The sequence below is a fragment of the Dendrobates tinctorius genome, unplaced genomic scaffold (assembly GCF_039654945.1).
Source record: "Dendrobates tinctorius isolate UK_male_01 unplaced genomic scaffold, ASM3965494v1 ptg000011l, whole genome shotgun sequence".
Classification (NCBI taxonomy): Eukaryota; Metazoa; Chordata; class Amphibia; order Anura; family Dendrobatidae; genus Dendrobates; species Dendrobates tinctorius.
In genome coordinates this window covers 89,633,293-89,654,552 of record NW_027361679.1, presented here as the reverse complement: position 1 = coordinate 89,654,552, position 21,260 = coordinate 89,633,293, and the positions used below count along the sequence as shown (strand labels likewise).

Here is a 21,260-nt window from a genome sequence, read left to right as displayed (position 1 = left end):
AGGCGGCCGCCCGCCTTGCCGGTGTCGTCTGGTAAAGGCCTCGAGTCATTTGGCCGACGATCTTTGGGATCTGGATCCCCTCGATCTGGGCTGCTGAGTACACAATCTCCCCCAATGGGTTGGTTCTATATTAGACCTGCCGCTGCCTTATCCCGGTTGGAGCGGTCTGAGGCGGCGGAATTGGCCGCTGTAGTCCACCCGGTGTTGCGAAAGGCCCGAAAACGTTCCTGAAACGGGTGACGAAAAAGCGGTTTGACCCTTCGTTGAGGGAGAAACCTGCTCCTTCCTCCTGTGGAGTCGGAGATAAGTTGATACTTCTCCACAAATAGGCGGCCGCACTGATAAGGCAGGGAAGTCAAGGACTTCTTAGAAGAAGAATCGGCTCTTCTGATCGAAATTGCATTAGTGGCAGCAGGTGCCGAGCAATTGGCCGCATCCAGACACATTGATTACATAGTCTCCGGCCATCGCCATCTGACCTGCGACCTCCGAAATCTCTGCGGTACACAAAAAACATGGCGCCAACTGCGTGGCACCGTCTGACGGATCCAGCCACCGTCAGCCTTGCATGGCTGGTGGCTTCCGCCGGCTGGGGGCTCCAGCCCTGAGATCTTCGCAGGAGCCCTCCCAGACCCTCTCCTCACTGATGATCCTCTTCAGCCTGAGCGCAGGTATGTGAGGGGGCCTTGATAAAATAGGACAGTGCAGGCACCCTAGCTCCAGCTAATCCCTTCAGGGGGTGAGGAGAGGGACCGTCCGCGACCGCAGTCTGAGCATTGGGGAAGCAGTGGGGGCCGCACAGACTAGTCTTGTGCCTCTGTACAGCCCATGGTTTCAATACCTAAGGGTGGTCAGAGATAAGTCCGGCATTGTGTCCCACGACGCGGGAGAGGATACGTGGAGGGACACTCGCACGTGCTCGCCCGTTGTTGGTTTGGGGAAATCGGACACTTTCAATAGGATCCGTTGCCCCTGTCACATCTTCATGGAAAAAGACGAAAAAAGTCTGGAGAAAAAAAAACAGACGTGTGCCTCCATGGACACTAAGCAAAAAACTGATTTCCGCCCGCAATAGGGGCGAGGGTGTATACGGCGGAGGTGGAGCGAACCTATTTTTTTCACGTGTCAGCCTCCTAGCGGCAGAAGCATACACCCACAGTATCTGTGTCCCCCAATGAGGCGAAGGAGAAAAAAGAATTTGATCTTTTAATACAATTGAACATATATATGTATTACTATTTTTTTTTGTTTTCTGCCATACTCATTTTTATTATGTAATTTTTTTTTTTTTTTATTATTTTCTTGATGTGCCCAATGTTTTTTTCTGTTTTCGTCATTTTTCACAAAGGATGGGGTGGAGAAAAAAGAAGAAACACCACCCATCGGACCGGACCCAGGCCATTTACATAGGCCTGCAACTTCCGGTGACAGATTCCCTTTAAACTACATACATATTCTAGAATACCCGATGCATTAGAATCGGGCGACAGTCTAGTAAAACATAAAAGTTTAAATCACCCCCATCAAAATAAAATAAAAAAATCAAACCTACACATATTTGGTGTTGCTGCGTTCAGAATTGCCTGATCAATATAAAAAAAAAAAAAAAAAAAAAAAAAAAAATTTACCCGATCGCTAAACAACGTAGCAAGGAAAAAAAAAAAAAAAAAATCAAAACGCCAGAATTAATTTTTTTGCTCGCTGTGACATTGCATTAAGATCCAATAACGGGCAATCACAATAACGTATCTGCACAAAATTGGTATCATTAAAAACGACAGCTCGACACGCAAAAAATAAGTCCTCACCTGACCCCAGATCATGAAAAGTGGAGACACTACGGGTCTCGGAAAATGGCACAATGTTTTTTTTCACCACTTAGATAAAAAAGAGAACCTAGACATGTTTGGAGTCTATGCACTCATAATGACCTGGAGAATCATAATGCCAGGTCAGTTTTAGCATTTAGTGAATCTAGCAAAAAAGCCAAACAAAAAACCAGTGTGGGATTACACTTTTCTTTGCAATTTCACCGCACATGGAAGTTTTTCCCGTTTTCAAGTACACAACATGGTAAAACCAATGGTGTCATTCAAAAGTACAACTCGTCCCACAAAAAATAAGCCCTCACACGGCCATTTTGACGTAAAAATAAAAAAAAGTTATGGCTCTGGGAAGAAGGGGAGCGAAAAACCGACAAAAAGCTCCTGTCATTAAGGCATTAAGGTTTGTAGCGGAAACGAGTCTTATGTACCCTGGATTTCATTGGTGACCTGCAGATTTTTTCCTTTAATAATATTGAAATGAAGACTTTTTTTACTTTTTTAACTGAATTAATCATCATTGGAGGACAATCTTCTTTTACCTGCATGTTGAGTTTCCACATCCCAGACTAGGACGGCTTTGTGCATTGATCTACATAAAAGTGCAACTTAATGTGGTGAGCTGACCTTTCCTTTTCCCCCTTATTATCTTTATTATAAACGTTACCTATGTTTCTGGATTAAATATAAAATGTAATACTTATGTTCCTTTTGTTCTGTAAACCACACTCTTGAAAGCCATACACTACCAGAAATAAGGAGTCAAGTTAGCCTGTATAAACAACTGGCTGTGGCAGCGAGTAGTTACTTGGGTTATTGTGAATTTATCAGTGACAGTACCGGTGGTATATTCACATATTTCACGAGTTGGAATCAGAGGTCTATATACTATACACTCACTGTTAAGTTTCCCAATAACCAGCTTTAGTGGAAACAGTCGCAGCCTTCACTATTAATCGCCGATCAATTGCGTGATTGTCTTGACGACAGAGGGCAGCAGAGTACTGTTTGTGACAAAAAGATAACCGCATGGTGGGTTCAGTGCAATCCCCCTGTGGCTGCGATTTTTTACACACTCCTTTATTCATTTTCAGACCTCCTGATATGCTGTTTTAAATCAGCTTTTAGTCTCAGACTTTTCTCATCAGGCCATGTCTCCTCAGTAACACTTACAAGATTCAAGTTCTGTGTAACTAGAGGAACATTCATATTGTGTTCTTTCCTTCCTGACCCCAGCCTGTGTGATCTACCCTCCCTGAAGACTTGGGGGCTTCTTCCCTCTCCACACACTGTTCTGCCTAAACACAACTTTCTCTAGTAGCTTCTCCAAGGGAAGGGGGGTTGAGAGCTATACAGCCAGAATCAACTGTATTGTTGGATGTACATGAGCTTTGCAGGTAAGAGGAAATTTGAAATGAAGACCATTTCTGTTACTTTGGTATTTAGGAAGCAAAAAAAACAAGTTGGTCTTTTGCCTTCAAAATCACACGTTGTCCAATATCAATAGTTGGGTAAAGTTTTTTTGTTTTGTTTTTTTTCGTAAAAACCGGAGTGATCAAAGTTTTATCCGAACTCGATCAACCTACAAAAAGCAAGTGATTTACTGTGGCAGTAACATGAATCAATAGAAAATTTAAAGAGCGATTATTGTTTTTGTCTATTTTTGTTATTTCATTTGCTGTTACAAATGCCCCCCTTACACCACCCCAACTCCGTCAACCCCCTTCAGAATATTTTGCAAATCTTACCTGTTGGCTTGTTTGGAGGGTTACAGGAAATTCCTCCATTGGAATGGTCAGTTTCACCAAAATCATAATTTTCATGTGTCTTAATTTTTATTTCTCTTTTGGGGCGGGAGGAGGCTTCACGGACGCTAACCTTGAGCTTGTCTGACAGTTCCTCCAGTATTTGAACGGCTTGCCTGTGATAATCCACCTGAGCTTCAACTAATGCTGAAAGCTGATTTACTTGCTCCACCTGCAAAACGGTACAAAATATACAGTAAGAGAGGGCTACTACACTCATCCTTACATGGCCTCCAGGCTAAGGTAAAAAGATCAAATGTTTAGTCTTGAGAAGATTTTTAGTCTCACTTTGAGGTTTTATTTTTCATTGGCATGACACTGGACTCATGATAGTGCTCACCATTTCTTCTCCAGACACTTATACTTCCAGATGTCCCAAACATTCTGAAGGGAGCTTCATCAGAGAAAATTTACCCGAGTCTTCTGCAGTTCAAAACCTGTACTTCTTGTAGTTGTTTTCTCTGATGAAGCCTTAGACTGTTTGGGACATCGGGAAGAATGACTTTCTGGAGAAGGAAAAGATGAGCACTACCTAGTGTCCTGTGTCATGCCAACAGTTAAGCATCCTGAGGACATTCATACGTGGGGTTGCGGTTTATCCAAGGGAGTGGGCTTACTCAAAATTTTGCTCATCACTACCATGAATAAAAATGGCATCTAAAAATCCTTCCAAATCAACTCTCAACAAGTCAGGCGCTAGTCAGTGATGGACAATGCTTTTTCCAGCATGTTGGAGCCAATATTTTTGGTTGGCTGTGTTGACTTGAGGCTTTAACTGGTATCATTTTGAGAGGACATGACATTTTGGATCACTTTTAAGGCTAGGTTTACAGTTAACCTGCGCTCTACACTGAGCATTTACAGCAGTATTCCATTAAAATCTCCGAAATACGCGATTCAGACAGGACCCCCAACTGATCCATTCGCTAGAATATACACTGCTCAAAAAAAATAAAGGGAACACTTAAACAGAATATAACTCCAAGTAAATTAAACTTCTGTGAAATCAAACTGTCCAGTTAGGAAGCAACACTGATTGACAATCAATTTCACATGCTGTTGTGCAAATAGAATAGACAACAGATGGAAATTATTGGCAATTATCAACACACCCTCAATAAAAGAAGTGGTTCTGCAGGTGGGGACCACAGACCACATCTCTGTACCAATGCTTTCTGGCTGATGTTTTGGTCACTTTTGAATGTTGGTTGTGCTTTCACACTCGTGGTAGCATGAGATGGACTCTACAACCCATACAAGTGGCTCAGGTAGTGCAGCTCCTCCAGGATGGCACATCAATGCAAGCTGTGGCAAGAAGGTTTGTTGTGGTTTGTGCAGGCTAGTACACCAGAAGACGTGGAGGGGGCCGTAGGAGGGCAACAACCCAGCAGCAGGACAACAACCCAGCAGCAGGACCGCTACCTTCGCCTTTGTGCAAGAAGGAACAGGAGGAGCACTGCCAGAGCCCTTCAAAATGACCTCCAGCAGGCCTCAAATTTGCATGTGATGAAGTATCTGCACAAACGGTTAGAAACCGACTTCATGAGGATGGTCTGAGGGCCCGACGTCTACAGATGAGGTTTGAGCTCACAGCCCAACACCGTGCAGGACGCTGGGCATTTGCCACAGAACACCAGGATTGGCAAATTCGCCACTGGCGCCCTGTGCTCTTCACAGATGAAAGCAGGTTCACACTGAGCACATGTGACAGACGTGACAGAATCTGGAGACGCCGTGGAGCACGATCTGCTGCCTGCAACATCCTTCAGCATGACCAGTTTGGCATTGGGTCAGTAATGGTGTGGGGTGGCATTTCTTTGGAGGGCCGCACGGTGTTGGGCTGTGAGCACAACCCCCATCTGTGGAGGTCAGGCACCCAGACCATCCTCATGGAGTCGGTTTCTAATAGTTTGTGCAGACACATGCACATTTGTGGCCTGCTGGAGGTCATTTTGCAGGGCTCTGGCAGTGCTCATACTTGCGCAAAGGCTGAGGTAGCGGTCCTGCTGCTGGGTTGTTGCCTCCTACGGCCCCCTCCACACCTCCTGATGTACTGGCCTGTCTCCTGGTAGTGCCTCCAGCCTATGGACACTACGCTGAGACACAGCAAGCCACCTTGCCACAGCTCGCACTGATGTGCCATCCTGGATGAGCTGCACTACCTGAGCCACTTGTGTGGGTTGTAGAGCTTGGAGTTATATTCTGTTAAGTGTTCCCTTTTCTTTTCTTTTTGAATGGATAAAAATGTATATACACTGCTCAAAAAAATAAAGGGGTGACACTCAACGTTCTTAAAATCCAGTCTTTATTAGTACAACCTTAAAACATCTTCACACAGGCAGGATGAGAACGAATGGATAAGGATCGGATGATGGTCGTTTCGCGCATCTGCGCTTCTATGGGTTGTACTAATAAAGACTGGTGAGTGCCACCCCTTTTTCTCTTTTTGAATGGACTATCTGAACGGTTTGTATTGGGTTGGTACCCATAAGTTCACATGATAATGCTTGGAGCGAGGTGACCAAATATTGTGGGCACAGGACTCTGGCGCGATAGCGGTGCGGACTCTTCACGGTATATATACACCGTATTTTTCGGACCATAAGACGCACTTTTTTTCCAAACATTTTTTGGGAGAAAATAAGGGTGCGTCTTATGGTTGCAATATACTTACAAATCCTGTGGCTGTGGGCCTCTGTGGTGTGGTGGTGGCGGGCTGTGCTCCGGGGCAGTGGCAGCGGCTCTCTGTGCTCCAAGGTGGGCTCCGCCGGCATTTCATCAAAGCCTGGAGGTCCCCGCACATCCGTTTCCGCAATGTTGTGGTGGCCTCCAGGAACATAGCCACCAGGCGCGGCGCATGCTCAGATTCAGATCTCGTCCCAAGATCTTGTTACAGAAATTTGAATCTGAGCATGCACCACCTCCGGCCCGGCGGCCATATTCCCAGAGGCCACCACAAAATGGCAGCAACGGATGTGCGGGGACCTCCGGGCTTTGAAGAAATGCCGGCGGAACCCCCCATGGAGCACAGAGAGCTGCTGCCACTGCACCGGAGCACAGCCCCTGCCCACAGCCCCCCATGGAGCACAGAGAGCCGCTGCCCCTGCACTGGAGCACAGCCCCCTGCCCCAGCACAGACCCCCACAGAGCACAGAGAGCTGCTGCCACTGCACCGGAGAACAGCCCCTGCCCCGGAGCACAGCTCCCCACGGAGCACAGAGAGCTGCTGCCACTGCACCGGAGAACAGCCCCTGCCCCGGAGCACAGCACCCCACGGAGCACAGAGAGCCGCTGCCACTGCACCGGAGGAACAGCCCCTGCCCCAGAGAACAGCCCCACCCTAGCACAGAGCCGCCGCCACTGCGCCAGCACAGAGCACCGCCACCACACCAGCTTGGGATAGGATTTCCCGGAGGCCACTGCACCAGCTTGGACCACCGAACGACCAATGTGACCACTCCTCCACCTGTCCTGATCCCTTCTCAGGTAAGCCGAATTCTGACTGTAAGACGGCCCCCCATTTGACACATTTTTTCCCTAATTTTCCTTCTGATAAGACGCACCCCAAATTAATAGTCCGAAAAATACGGTACATTTTTATACTACTAAAAAGAATAACAATTTTTTGCCTTACATCAGTATCCAGAAGATTGAGCATACTTGTTTCTGCCACTTCTTTAGACTCTATGAACTTCTCCAAGGCTTGCCTCAACTCTTCATCTGGGATCTTTCCTTGGCGTTTTTTTTTATAATCATAATCCAACCTGCGACCTTCTAATTTCTTCAGATGGTGCTGAAAGGTACAAGGGGGGGAAATGATCAACCATGAAGACGGAAAGACCAGTAATGGCTAAACCTGGGCAATCTAATATCTGTTAAAGAGAACCTGTCGGCACAGAAGTTCCTCTCTAAGTAAAGGCAGTGCAGTACAAGACTTGTAATGCAGTCCATGTAATAGGCAAGGCTGAAAGCATAAAACAATGTAATGTCGCAATTCTGCATTTGCCTACACAGAATTCACTGTTCTGTAAAAAATGACCTGTTAACTTTATTCTGTGGGTCAGTACAATTACGGTAGTAATAATTTTATATATAAAATTGTTTTGTGCTGCCATATTCTGAACGGCATTAATTGTTCATCTTTTCACCAATGGAGCAGTGTGAGATTGTAGGGCGAGAGGTAATTGTTATTGGCACCATTTTGATATACATACAACCCTTCTATCATCCATAACGGAGGTGAGGTGCCCAAAAACAGCTTCATGACCTTCACCATGCAGGAAATATGATGTACTATAATAATAGCTCTGTCTTTTACAAATTTCAACATGTGATTAGTTTTTTGGGGGTTTTTATATGTAAAAATGTGAAGATGAAAGAATAATGCACAAACAAAACAAATCCAAAGGAAACTCTTACTTTCTAGGGATTTAAAATCTATAGGGTTGCGAATGAGATTTTACTGAATCACATGCCCACATTGCAAACAGAGGGGCCTTCAGAAGATGAATAGATGTGATGTTTTTATCATTTGCTACAGCATTTTTTGTGGTATTGATGCGACCCACCTCCCAAAAAAAAAAAAAAAAAAAAAAAAAAAAGGAATTTTGGTGTTCTTGAGTTTTTTTTTTTAGTTGACAGAGTTTACCAATGGGGTTAATCACTTTTACATTTTGATGGATCTAACTCTTCTGAATGCGGCGATACCAAATGTGCATTTATTTTTATTATCTTAATTTTTAATGGGGCAAAAGGAGGGCGATTTGAAGTTTTATGCTTTTATTTTTTTTTTTTATTTTTTTTATTTTTTTTAACTTTTTCAAACATTTTTCTCTTTTACTTTCCATTGGACTCGTTAGTGCCTTAGGGGACCTGAGGCTGTGATTGTCTGATCGCTTGTGCTATATACAGAGATGCCACAGCATTGCTGTAGATAGTGAGAATCACAGTCTCCTTTGAAGTTCCGCTCCTCCCACAATTGTTAAGAGGCAGGTCCTGGCTGTAACGCACAGCCATCACCTGCCAAGCTTGGGGTGGGCTCACCCTTTGAGCTCGCTCAATACACCCACTTCCGATGAGCTGTACATGTCCGGCACATGTCGTGAAGGGGTACTGGCATCACCTATTTTACACAGCCTGCACCCACAGACTCTGCCACCTGATCATGCTCCATATGCCTGCACACAAAACAGCTTGCTGTGCATTACGCTTGCAAAGGCTTTTCAGGAGTAACGCGCGTCAAGGTGTTTACTACGTCCCTGTGCATGCTCGCTATTTGGCTGCATCATGAAACCCAAGGGTAAGCTGGCATTGGTCCTGTATCCATCCCCGGTATATGTGATCTATTTATCATTTTTTATAAATACCAATACTTGGACAAGTGTTTTTCTATACTTCTTCTATACAAGCATAGTTTGTCCATTATATTGTTGACATAGCTAATAGATTCTAAAATATCAAAATACCTGGCCTGATGAATTTTTATATAGATCCTACTGACCAAAATAACTCCACAAAAGGCCATAAAGCTAAGACATACTCAAAATTTGATGTAGATTCCCAATCAATCTGGCTGCAAAGTTTCGGTGGAAAAAATGTTCTGAAAAGGCAACATGAGTATCATTGGCCTACAGCTTCAGAATAGGGTGATATTTTCTATTATCCAACCTGTATTTCTTTGAGGTCCTTGTCAGCAAGGTTTTGCATGGGATCCAGGAAGTTTTGTTTTACATCTATGTCCAGAGAATCTTTCACTTCTGCAAGTCTTTTCATGGACTCTCCAGCATCCAACAATGCGCTGCCTGTTTAAAAGCAATAAATAAGAATATTAAACCTGATTGTTGCTAATTGTATTATGTATTCCGTTTCTAATGAGTAAGAAGATTGATTGTTCTCAGTGGGAGAAGCAAAATAATATTGTAGTTATGATACCTTTTAATGGCTAACAAAAATCAATGACGTTACAAAGCAAGCTTTAGAGACTTCTTAGGCCTCTTCATCGGCATGGTATAACAAAGTACCTGAAGAAACACAAATATACACACAGCGCAGAGTCGTAATAAATGGACATTTTAGAAAAATAAGCAAACTGAGCTAAGAGAATCCTTCATTGGCTTAGATAAGTGGTGTGAAAGTTTTAATGTTCCAATGTCAATGTAAGATCATCGACCTGGTACCCTCACCGTCTCTGGAGCAGATTCCTTATATGTTGTAGTAAATCATACATGCTTGTCACAGATTTATTCCTGTGTGAAGCATATCAAACTGTCAGATTTTTGTTCACAGACCCATCAGTGTTTTTGTGATTTGAATTTGCCCTTTAATATGAAAGCTTCATATTGTTCCCGTTGTGTCCTGGAGCACAGGAATGTTTAGCTCCAGGTAGATTTTTTTTGTAATCTGTAACTGTGTGGCGATGAGACCGCATCCTTATGGTCAGTTTCTGTCCAGTTTCTCCAACATAGAGACTATCCTAAGGACAAATAGCGCACAGAAATAAGTACACCACATTGGAAGAGGAACATGTCACTGAGTTTCATTGAAGATGTTGTAATGAAAGTTATATTAACCTCACTTTCATGTTATGGGTTAAAAAAAAAAAAAAGTCCTGTTTTACTCAAACTAGTTGATGCAAAAAGGAATACACCCCTCATCAAAAACTACTACATATAGTATTGTGTGTGACCTCCATGATTTTGAAAAACAGCACCAAGCCTTCTAGGCATGGAATAAGCAAGTTATCGAAACGTCATCATCTCTTTACACATTCTTCAAGAACGACCTCTTTTAGAGCCGGGATGCTGTATGGAAAGTGATGCGCAACTTGTCACTTCAGAATTCTCCATATGTGTTCTATTGAGTTCCGATCAAGAGACATACTTGGCCACATAATCAATTTCACTGTTCTTCAGAAATGCAACAGGATCATTGTCATGTTGGAAACGTGCTTTTCTACCAAGGGCATGGAGCAAAGGTAGCATCATCTCCTTCAATATGGAGCAGTGCATATATGAATTCAAGATTTTTCTAAATACATAATGCCTACAGTGAAACATGGTGGTGGCAATGTACTTATGTGGTTCTTCATGAGTGATGTAGGAGGCTAGATTTTATTGCTGGTTTCAAATTCACAGATGCACTGCTTTATATTGAAAGATCGCGCACAGTCAGCAGCACACACTAATATCTAAACTGTACTGTTCTGACTGAGAACAAGGCTGATGGGAGGTGCTCAGTACAAACCGTATAGTGCAAGGTGCTTATGGGAAATAGTCTTTACTACGTCACATGCTCCTTGCTGCAGGACCTTGCACATTGTTTTTAACCCCTTATAACCTTGCGATTTTCCATTTTTGTGCTTTTTTTATCCCCTTATTCCAAGAGCCATTACTTTTTTATTTCTCCATAGCCGTATGAGGGCTTTTTTGCTCTGGGATGAGTTGTAATTTGAATGACACCATTCACTTTATCATGTGATGCACTGGAAAACAGGAAAAAAAAATTCCAAGTGACTTGAAATTGCAAAAAAGTGCAAATCCACAATTTTTTTTTTTTGTGGGGGGGGGGGGGGTTTAATTTATCCTGTTCATTATATGGTAAAACTGTCAGAGCAATATGATTTCCTAGGTGAGTATGAGTGCGCAGATACCAAACGTGTATATATTTTTTTAATTTACCGTAAGTGGTGACAAAAAATTTGGAAATTTTTAATTTAATAATTTTTTTTTGATTATGTCGTTCTCAGAGACTTGTAACCAGGGCTGTGGAGTCGGAGCCCATTTTGGTGGAGTTGGAGCTGGTGTCATGGAAATTGAGGAGTCAGAGGTTTGGCTTACCGACTCCATAGCCCTGGTATGAGGGAGTCGAAGTCATGGAAATTCAGAAGTTGGAGGTTTTGCTTACCGACTCCACAGCCCTGCCTGTAACGTTTTCATTTTTCAGGAACTGTGGTTGTGTGAGGGTTTATTTTTTGTGCTCTGAGCAGACATTTGTGTTGATATCATTTTGGGGTACATAAAAGGTTTTGATCGCCTATTATTGCAATGATGCAGCAGGCAAAAACCACCATGGTTACTTACCGGTAGCCGGTTTTTCCGGAACCCATGACAGCACCACATGAGAGAGGGATCCGCCCCGCCAGGACAGGAACCTACTGAAACATAAGGGGCGGCACCTCTCCCCCGCTTCAGTTGGATTACAGAGCATTTGAGAGGACTTCCCGGTTAGTTACATATTTATCCAACACCACATCACACAAATACACCCGACTATTGTGCACACCCAAACGGTGAAAAGGGGGGGAAATATACGGGTGCTGTCATGGGTTCCGGAAAAACCGGCTACCGGTAAGTAACCATGGTGGTTTTCCCTTCACCCATGACAGCACCACATGAGAGATTCTGGAGACTTCGAACACCTTAGGGAGGGACCACCGCTTGCAGCACCCTTCTACCAAAGGTCAAGTCAGCAGAGGAGGATAGATTTAGTCTATAGTGTCTAAAGAAGGTTGAGGGTGAGGCCCAGGTAGCGGCCTTACAAATTTGCTCTATTGATACCTCTGCTTTCTCAGCCCAGGAGGTCGCCACGGCTCTGGTGGAATGAGCCTTGATGCCGTCAGGAACCGGGACGCCACTAGCTGAATAGGCTACACTAATGGCCTCCCTAATCCATCGGGCAATAGTCCCCTTTGACACTCCATAACCTTTCCTAGCACCCTGGAAGGCTACGAATAGGGACTGGGACCTCCTCCACTGGCTGTTTATAGACATATACTCTACTAGGGTTCTTTTAACGTCTAGGCTATGAAATTTCTCCTCCCCTGGGTTTTTCGGATTCTCGCAGAAGGAAGGGAGGACAATTTCTTGGTTTCAGTGAAAGTTAGTTACTACTTTCGGCAAGTAAGCAGGGTCTGTTCTCATAACCACCCTATCCTGGTATATCTGGGTATATGGTGGGTTGACTGAGAGGGCCTGCAAGTCACTAACTCTACGTGCCGACGTTAAGAGCTACCAAAATGATGGTTTTTAGGGTGAGATTTTTAGTTGAAATCTGCTGTATGGGTTCAAACGGCTCCTTCGTAAGGGCTTCCAGTACCAGATTTAGATCCCATGGAGCTATTTTTGGCAGGGAAACTGGCCTAGATCTGTGGCAAGATTTTATGAACCTGGCTACCCATCTGTTTGCCGCTATATTGCAATTGTATAACGCACCCAGCGCTGAAACCTGTACCTTGAGGGTATTAACCGCCAGGCCAAGCTGTAGGCCTGCCTGCAGGAACTCCAAGATGGACTCGATTGGGGGTTCTTGACCTAACGGTTTTCCCAGGGATTGTAGAAATTTCTTCTACGTCCTGCCATATATGTTGGTTGTTATTGGTTTTCTACTTTTCATTAGAGTAGTCACCAACCCCGGGGAAAACCCTTTATCTCTCAAAAGTGCCCTCTCAAATTCCACGCCGTCAGATGGAACCCCTTGACTTGTTTGTGGAATATCGGCCCCTGAGCTAATAAATCTGGAATTTCTGGCAGTACCCACGGGTCCGAGAGAGACATCATTCGTAGTAGTGAAAACCACGGTCTTTTTGGCCAGAACGGGGCTATGAGGATTATTCTGGCTTGCTCGTCTCTTATCTTTTTTACCACTGCCGGGATTAACGCTACTGGGGGAAAGGCATAGCTCAGTTTGAACAGCCACGGGATTTGCAGAGCGTCTACTGCCCACGGGTTTTCCCCTGGGTTTAATGAGCATAACCTCCTCACTTGCCGGTTGTTTTTGGTGGCAAAGAGGTCGATCACTGGCTGCCCCCATAACTGTACTATCCTCTGGAATATTACACGATTTAAGGCCCACTCTCCCTGTTTTAACTTGTTGCGGCTTAGAAAGTCGGCTTGAACATTTTCTGTCCCTTTGATGTGTAGGGCCGTCAGGGAGGTTAGATGTTGTTCTGCTTTGAGAAAGAATCTTTTGGCTTCGTCCATTAGGGAGTTTGACCTTGTCCCTCCCTGGTGGTTGACATACGCCACTGCCACCCTGTTGTCTGACATAATTCGGACGTTTTGACCCTGTAACATGGGAATGAATGCCTCTAAGGCTCTGTTTACCGCTCTTAACTCTCTTAAGTTGGAGGAAGCCTTCTGCTCTAGGTGACCCCAGGACCCTTGGGCTATTTGTTCTCTCAGGTGTGCCCCCCATCCCGAGGAGCTTGCGTCCGTCAATATTACATCAGACACGGGCCTGTGCCACAAAGTTCCTCCTGCTAAATTTGTGCCGTCTAGCCACCAAGTGAGAGAGTTTTTCCCCTTTTCGGAAAGTTCCAGCTTCCCTTCTAAACGCCCTTTCAATCGTTTCTGGGCTGACAAGATTTCCGCCTGCAGTTGTCGGGTATGAAACTGTGCCCAGTTGACCGCAGGGATACAGGCTGTTAGCGTGCCCAACAGGGACATTGCCCTCCTTAGGGTCATGTGAGGATGCTGTATTGCCGTAAGGGTCATTTCTCTCACCTTCTCTAGTTTTTTCTCTGGCAAGAGACAAACTTGAAGGTCGGAGTCCAAGACGAAACCTAGAAATGTTTGTTTCTTTAGGGGTTGAAGTTTTGATTTCTTTAAGTTTACCATCCAACCCAGTCTTTGCAGGGTTTCTGTTATTTTCTCTACTTGATGTGCGCAGTGATGTTCTGAATTGCCAATGACCAAAAAATCGTCCAAGTAAGGCACCATAATCACATTGTGGATTCGAAGGAAAGCTGTCATTTCCGCTATTACTTTCGTAAAAATCCTTGGCGCTATGGAGATGCCAAACGGAAGAGCTGTAAATTGAAAGTGCCTGAGGTCGCCCTGGATGTATAGGGCTACCCTCAGGTATTTCTGGTATTCTTGGTGCATCGGGATGTGGTAATAGGCATCCTACAAATCTATTACGGCCATGAAGCAGTTGTGGTGTAACAGCTTTATGGCCGAAGTCACCGATTCCATTTTGAATGTTTGGTTTATGATCCATTGATTGAGGCGCCTGAGATTTATTATTGTTCTGAAGGAAAGGTCTGGTTTTTTTATTAGGAAGAGGGGAGAATAGAACCCCCTTCTCTCTTGATCTTTTGGGACCTCTATTAGAACTTGTTTCTCCAACAGTCCTAAAATTTCCGTTTCTATGGCTGATTGCTCTCCTGGTTCCTTTCTGACGGGGGTTACCACAAATGAAGCTCTCGGATGCTGGAAGAAAGGGATTTTTAGGCCATTCTTTATAATGCTCAGAATCCAATTGTTGGCCGATATTTTCTCCCATTCTTGAGAAAAGAGCTTCAATCTTCCCCCCACCGGAGGGCTGACGTCATTGCGGGGATTTTTTGGTGGTTGAGGTAGTTCCCCCAAACATGAGCCCTGGTTCTTTTTTCCTCTTGTTGTCCCACCTTTTCCGCTCTCCCGGGGGACGGCCCCGATTGAACTTTCCCCTCCGAAAGGGCGGTCTCCTCTGATCACCCATGAATCTGGGGAAGCCCTTCTTTTTATCACCGGCCTTCTCCAGGATGTCATCCAGGTTTTTCCCAAACAGGAACTGCCCATCACATGGTAACAAGCATAATTTCGCCTTAGATTGAATGTCCCCAGGTCAGCCTTTGAGCCATAACGCCCGTCTTGCGGCGTTCGATAGCCCCGCTGCTCTTGCCGTTAGCCTCATTGAGTCGGCGGAGGTGTCAGCCAAGAAAGCGGCAGCTCCGTGTAGCAAGTACATTTCTCCTAATATTTTCTCTCTTGGTACCTTGGAGGCTAATTTTTCTTCAAGTTGTTGCAACCAGACCATTAATGACCGGGCTGTGCAGGTGCCGGCTATTGCCGGTTTCAGACCCCCTGCCGCTGCCTCCCAAGTGTGCCTTAGGTCAGAGTCCGCTTTTTTATCCAAGGGATCTCTCAAAACCCCTGAGTCCTCCAGGGGCAGGGCCGACTTCTTGGAAGATCTAGACACTGCTGCGTCAATCTTTGGGACCTTGTCCCAGACGTCCGTGTCTTTAGCCTCAAAGGGGTATCTTCGCTTTGAAGAGGAGGGAAGGCTACCTGACTTCTCTGGTTTCTTCCATTGTCTTTTGATTAGGGCCTGAACCTTGTCATTGACCGGAAAGGTACGCTTCTTCCTTTCTTGCAGGCCGCCAAACATTACATCCTCCAGTGATCTCTCTACCTTCTCCTCTTGCAGGCCCATAGTGGACCTGATGGCTTTGAGAAGAGCGTCCGTATCTTCTACGGGAAAGCAACGTCTGCCCCCCGTATCAATGTCTGAGGATGAAGATGACCCGTGCTCAACATGATACTCCGAAGAGGAGGAGCCTGACGAGGAACTCGGGGAGGCTCTCCTACTCTTACTCTTCTTTTTTAATAATTTTTTAAGTGAGCCCTGTACCTCAGATTTTATTATCGATCTGAGGTTTGTTGCCAGGCTCGGCACCTCTTCAGCCATAGTCCGCTGGATACAGCTGACACATAAGTCCTTTTGGTAGTCTTTTGCTAAAGGGCTGTGGCATATGGCACATTCTCTATTTTTCTTTTTGCTTATAGCTTTTTTGCCTCCCTAAAAGAGAAAAAAACAAGACATAGGAAGGCCTATTATTGTCTAACTTTCACGGAGATCACTCACCACCCAGGAAAGACGAATACCGGGCTCTGGGGCTGCGAAGGAGCGTGCGCTCTGCGCTCTTTTGATCTCGAGGAATCCCTCGATCGGTGACTCGGACGGCTGCTGCTTTTGCCGCTCGAGCGGCTCTTGCGACCAGAAGCTTGCGATGGGGGCAGGGACAACGGGGACGGTGAGCGATCCTCCTGAGACGCCATTGTCACCCCTGCAGCCGCTTCTGCTCCTTCTTTTATGTGGTGAGTGAGCCCCTCATTACCCCTCCCCCCCGCGACCGCCAGCCGCTTCTCCTGGCTGGCGTCGCGCTCGGCGCCATGACCGTCGCGTCCAGATGACGTCAGCGGTCGCGCTCCCACGTCAGACGCCGGTCTCTGCCCCCGGCTTCCCCTGCATGCAGAATCCCCTGTCAGAGGGATTCCTTTCCAGGACAGGAACCCAACTGAAGCGGGGGAGAGGTGCCGCCCCTTATGTTTCAGTAGGCTCCTGTCCTGGCGGGGCGGATCCCTCTCTCATGTGGTGCTGTCATGGGTGAAGGGAAAAAAAGGTATTTCTGGCGCTTTGTTTTTCTCGTTACGCCGTTTACCGACCAGATTAATTTATTTTTTGATAGACTGGACTTATGTTAACGCAGCAATTCCAAATGTGCTTTGTTTTTTTGATAGTTTCATTTTTAATGAGCCAAAAAGGGGTTGATTTGATTTTTTTTCACATTTTTAAGACAAAGCTTTTTTGATAGAGAACACAGTGTGGGTGTTCGAAACGTGTAATAGAGACAATCATGTGAACTCTGTCTTACTTTCACTCAATAAATGGATCTTATAGTAGCTGGAATTTTTTTTCTTTTTTCTGGAGCACTGCTCCACCTGTGGATGTTAAAGGCTGATTAAATCATGTGTGGATAAATTTACATTAAAAGGTCACCTTAACGACTGACGATACGCCTTTTAATGGTGGCAGTTTAGGAGCCTTATTCCTCAGCACTGCTTTTTAACGGCACTGAGAAATAAGTGAATAGCGAGTGCAACCCAGCATCTCCGGGGATGCAGATACACAATCAGGGCTGGTTTTTTTCGATACCCAATCACGTGATCGACATTATTGAAAGAATAACGGCGATCATGATAAAAAAAAGTGAAATCCCATTTAAAAATCATTTCTCTCTTTTCTAACATGATCTAATATGTCAGGAGAGGGAAATGGTGCCCACGATACCTTGGTACCAGAACCGCCATTCTCTGGCACCCCCTCCTCCTGTTCCTCAAGCAAAATCTGCCAACCGCCACAGTCAGGAATTAATTCCATTGGCTTCTGACCTTTGATCACTGTGACAGACCCTATCACAGTGATCAAAAGCCCAATATTTAGTAAATATGGCAGCACTTGGGCTGTTCCTCTCTCTTCTCTCAATGCAGTTTTTCTGGGACAGACGAGAGATACACTACAGAGCTCAAGTACTGTCCGGTCAGATAAAGAAACAAATTTCTAGATTAGGTTCAATACATTTTTCCTCAATCTCCCCCTTTATCATCCCCCAGGTTAGATTAATATTTTTTATTTTATAACTTTTATTTCTTTCTTTGCCTTTAGCTACGGTTAGGGTTTCTTCAAAAGTAAAAAAAAATATATATATATATATATATATATATATATATATATATATATATATACATACACACATACATACACACACTGTGGAGCAAGCGTACACTCTACTTTGCCCTGGCAGTTTCAGGAATGAAACTGAATGTGCTTCTGAAGCCGAACAGTTTTCAGCCTCCTCGGTATCCCACAGCCCGATGGCAGCGGAGTCAGTCGTCACTGTTGAATGACAGTCAGCAGCAGAGCCAAGATCTGAAGTCCCCCCTCCATTGCGGTATCCTGACAAAGCATTTTCCCCTCAAATTCTCCCTTTTTCAACAACCCCTGGAATAAAAGTAGATGTCACCAATTTTACCTCCTTTGAATTTTTCCAAATTCTTGTTACCCGAGAAGTCAATTTGCCCACCAAACAAATATATGCCCAACAAAATACAGTTCTGGCAACAATTAAGAGAACACTGCAAAATTTTCAGTTTGTCTGATTTTTCTCTTTATAACTTTATAGGTATATTTGAGTAAAACGTAAATTGCTCTTTTATTCTATAAACTACTGACAACATGTCTTCGAATTTCCAAGCACTAAATTTTGTATTTATTTTCAGAAAATGAGAAATGGTCAAAATAACAAAAAATGCAGTGCTTGCAGACCTCAAATATTGCTAAGAAAACAAGTTCATAATCATTTAGAAACAACAATACTAATGTTTTAACTCAGGAAGAGTTCAGAAATCAATATTTTGTGGAATAACCATGACTTTTAATCACAGCTTTCATGCGTCTTGGCATGCTTTCCACCAGTCTTTCACACTGCTTTTGGGTGACCATATGCCACTCCTGGTACAAAAATGTAAGCAGTTCTTCGTTTGATGGCTTGTGACTATCCATCTTCCTCTTTTTTTACATTCCAGAGGTTTTCAATGGTGTTTAGGTCTGGAGATTGGGCTGGCCATGACAGGGATTTGATGTGGTGGTCCTCCATCCACACATTGATTGACCTAGCTGTGTGCCATGGCACATTTTCTTGCTGGAAAAAAACAGTCCTCAGAGTTAGGGAACATTGCCTGAGCAGAAGGAATCAACTTTTTCCAGGATAACCTTGTATGCAGCCTTCGCAAAGATTAACCTGCCCAATTCCAGCCTTGCTGAAACATCTCCAGATCATCACCGATCCTCCACCAAATTGCACAGTCAGCGCAAGACACTGTGGCTTGTACGCCTCTCCAGGTCTCAGTCTAACCATTAGACGACCAGATGTTGGGCAAAGTTGAAAATTTTTTTTGCACTTATATCATTTTTTGCAGGATGCAGTCTGGCCTCTTTTTGTTGGCTTGGTCTATTGGGGCGTCTGTCACTGTGTGTTGCATATTTTAGTGCTGTAGCAGCCCGCCTGCTAATACTATGGGCATCATTAATAGGTTGCAAGTCAAACACTCTGCATCACACATATATGTGTGACTGACGTCCTATGCAAGCCTTATCTATGTGCATTTTTCCTACTAGGCAGCCAACCCCACCATGGTTTGTTAGGTGTGGGGTGGCTGTTTTTAGCAGTAGTTTGCACCTGAGCTGCCCTTTGCCTCTATTAGTGGAGGCCAGTTGCATCCTGCTATATGTGCATTTTTTATCAGACAAGGTTCTGGTAAGGCCATATCTTGTTGTGTGAGTTTTTTTCAAAGCTGAAAATTAGACTCAGAGAAGATTACCTTACTCCAGTTCTCTAAGGTCCAATCGTTATGGTCTTTGGAAAACTTCAGCATGGCTCTCCTTTACTTCTCATTGATGAAAGGCACTTTTCTACCTTTACATGACTTGAGCCCTGCCTCTAGGAGCCTGTTACGAACTGCTCTTGCCGTGCACTTCAACCCATTTCTTCGGTAGGTCACTTGATGTCATCCTGCGGTTGCTGAGTGACATTCGAATAAGATGACAGTCATCCCATTCAGTGGAGTGTCATTTTCGCCCTCTGCCGGTCTGTAGCTTTGTTGTCCCCAATTTCTGCTGCTTGACCTTGTTGTAATGGACTACAGTCTTAAAAGTTTTACGGATGATGCAACATGACGCTCATTGTATCCCTCTGTTAGTAAAGCCAGAATTGAGCCCTTCTTTTCCTCACTCAACACTTTTCAACTCCTTTGGCATGGTTTAAAAGTTATTTTTTCATTCCTGTTACTTCTGGGATATTACTAGCACTTGTTTTGCCATCCAGCTTGTCCTATTGCAAGAGGATTGTGAACACCACAGCAAGGTTTTCTATACTTTCCTTCGTTAAATAAGATTTGGTTCAGGTGATCACCTAATCAGAAGCACATTAAGTAGAAGGATGTGTACTCTGGTTGGAATTCAACTGACAATGGAATGGCTAGTAGACATGTACAGAAGCTGATTTTTACAAAACTGTGCGGTGGTCTATAAATTTTTGCCAGAGCTGTATTTCCCAAATACCCACATCCTTTCATTCCCATTCACGGATCCCCACAAATGTCCATCAAATAAAATTTTTTTGGAGCCTTACCCTCAACTTGGATTTACAAAAACAAATATCCGCTCTCCGCAACAAAATCTGTCCGCCGTATTTTCAGCTGTTATGTCCAGCGCCCGTTATGAAACCCTAAGGAGAGTCCTTCATTTTAGTGGCAGTTCCTAAGTTTGACTGTTTTTACGACTATGTCTTGCTACATAACACTTTTGTTTCCTTTTTATCATTTATGTTGGTGATACAAGCATTATAATTTTATTGAAGGATCTCTAATAATGAGGCTGTTCTGTACTTTTGGGCTTTACTGCATGGTCCTTGCCGAACCTCCTGTACCAGACAATACTTTTAGCATTCGGTAGAGGATTGGTTTTGCGCATATAGTGGTTCCTACCTTGCGGGTGGGAGCTTGCTATGGTGTACCATGTCTATGGGCACATTTGTTTCTCATATATGGATTGATGGAGCTAAAAGGATCTTGCACGACCAGTCTCTGAAAGAGTCTGCCATTCTAGCCCTGCTGGTGTTCTTTCATCTTTGGAAGTAACTCAAGTTTGCCACATAGTTGGCTGCATTTTTCTCCACATTTTGCCTTTCATTCCATTACAGTTTATTCTTCCTGCTAGAATATACGCAATTGCTGGACAGATGTTTTGATAGCAGCACTAAGTTTTATAATCGCAAATGTGCAATGTTCGGTAGTTCAAGGTCTCTGTAAGCTTTGAATGGGTCCTGGAATTCCATCAAATTTACCCTAAAGACCAAATGGTGTGCCATCTGTTATTATAGGCGCAGCCACTTTGTCCAGTACTCACATTGGTGCCATATTGGATATATTTCTGAATACTGAAAGACTAGTGCAATAATATCTGAGGTGTGTTCCTCAGAACGTACAAAAAACATGAAAGTGACAGTGAAAAATTGCAAATTATAATTTTTCAA

At 44.2% G+C, this 21,260-nt stretch overlaps 1 protein-coding gene across 1 annotated transcript in view; it reads right to left on the bottom strand.

The window, feature by feature from the left end:
• Positions 1–21,260, bottom strand: part of SH3GL1 (SH3 domain containing GRB2 like 1, endophilin A2) — a 77,354-nt gene that overhangs the window by 8,748 nt on the left and 47,346 nt on the right. The window contains exons 5-7 of the mRNA XM_073544550.1: positions 9,296–9,429; positions 7,263–7,421; positions 3,572–3,800 (exon numbers count right to left, since the gene is read on the bottom strand). Coding sequence (XP_073400651.1) covers positions 3,572–3,800; positions 7,263–7,421; positions 9,296–9,429 — 522 coding nt within the window. The remainder of the gene's footprint in view (positions 1–3,571; positions 3,801–7,262; positions 7,422–9,295; positions 9,430–21,260) is intronic.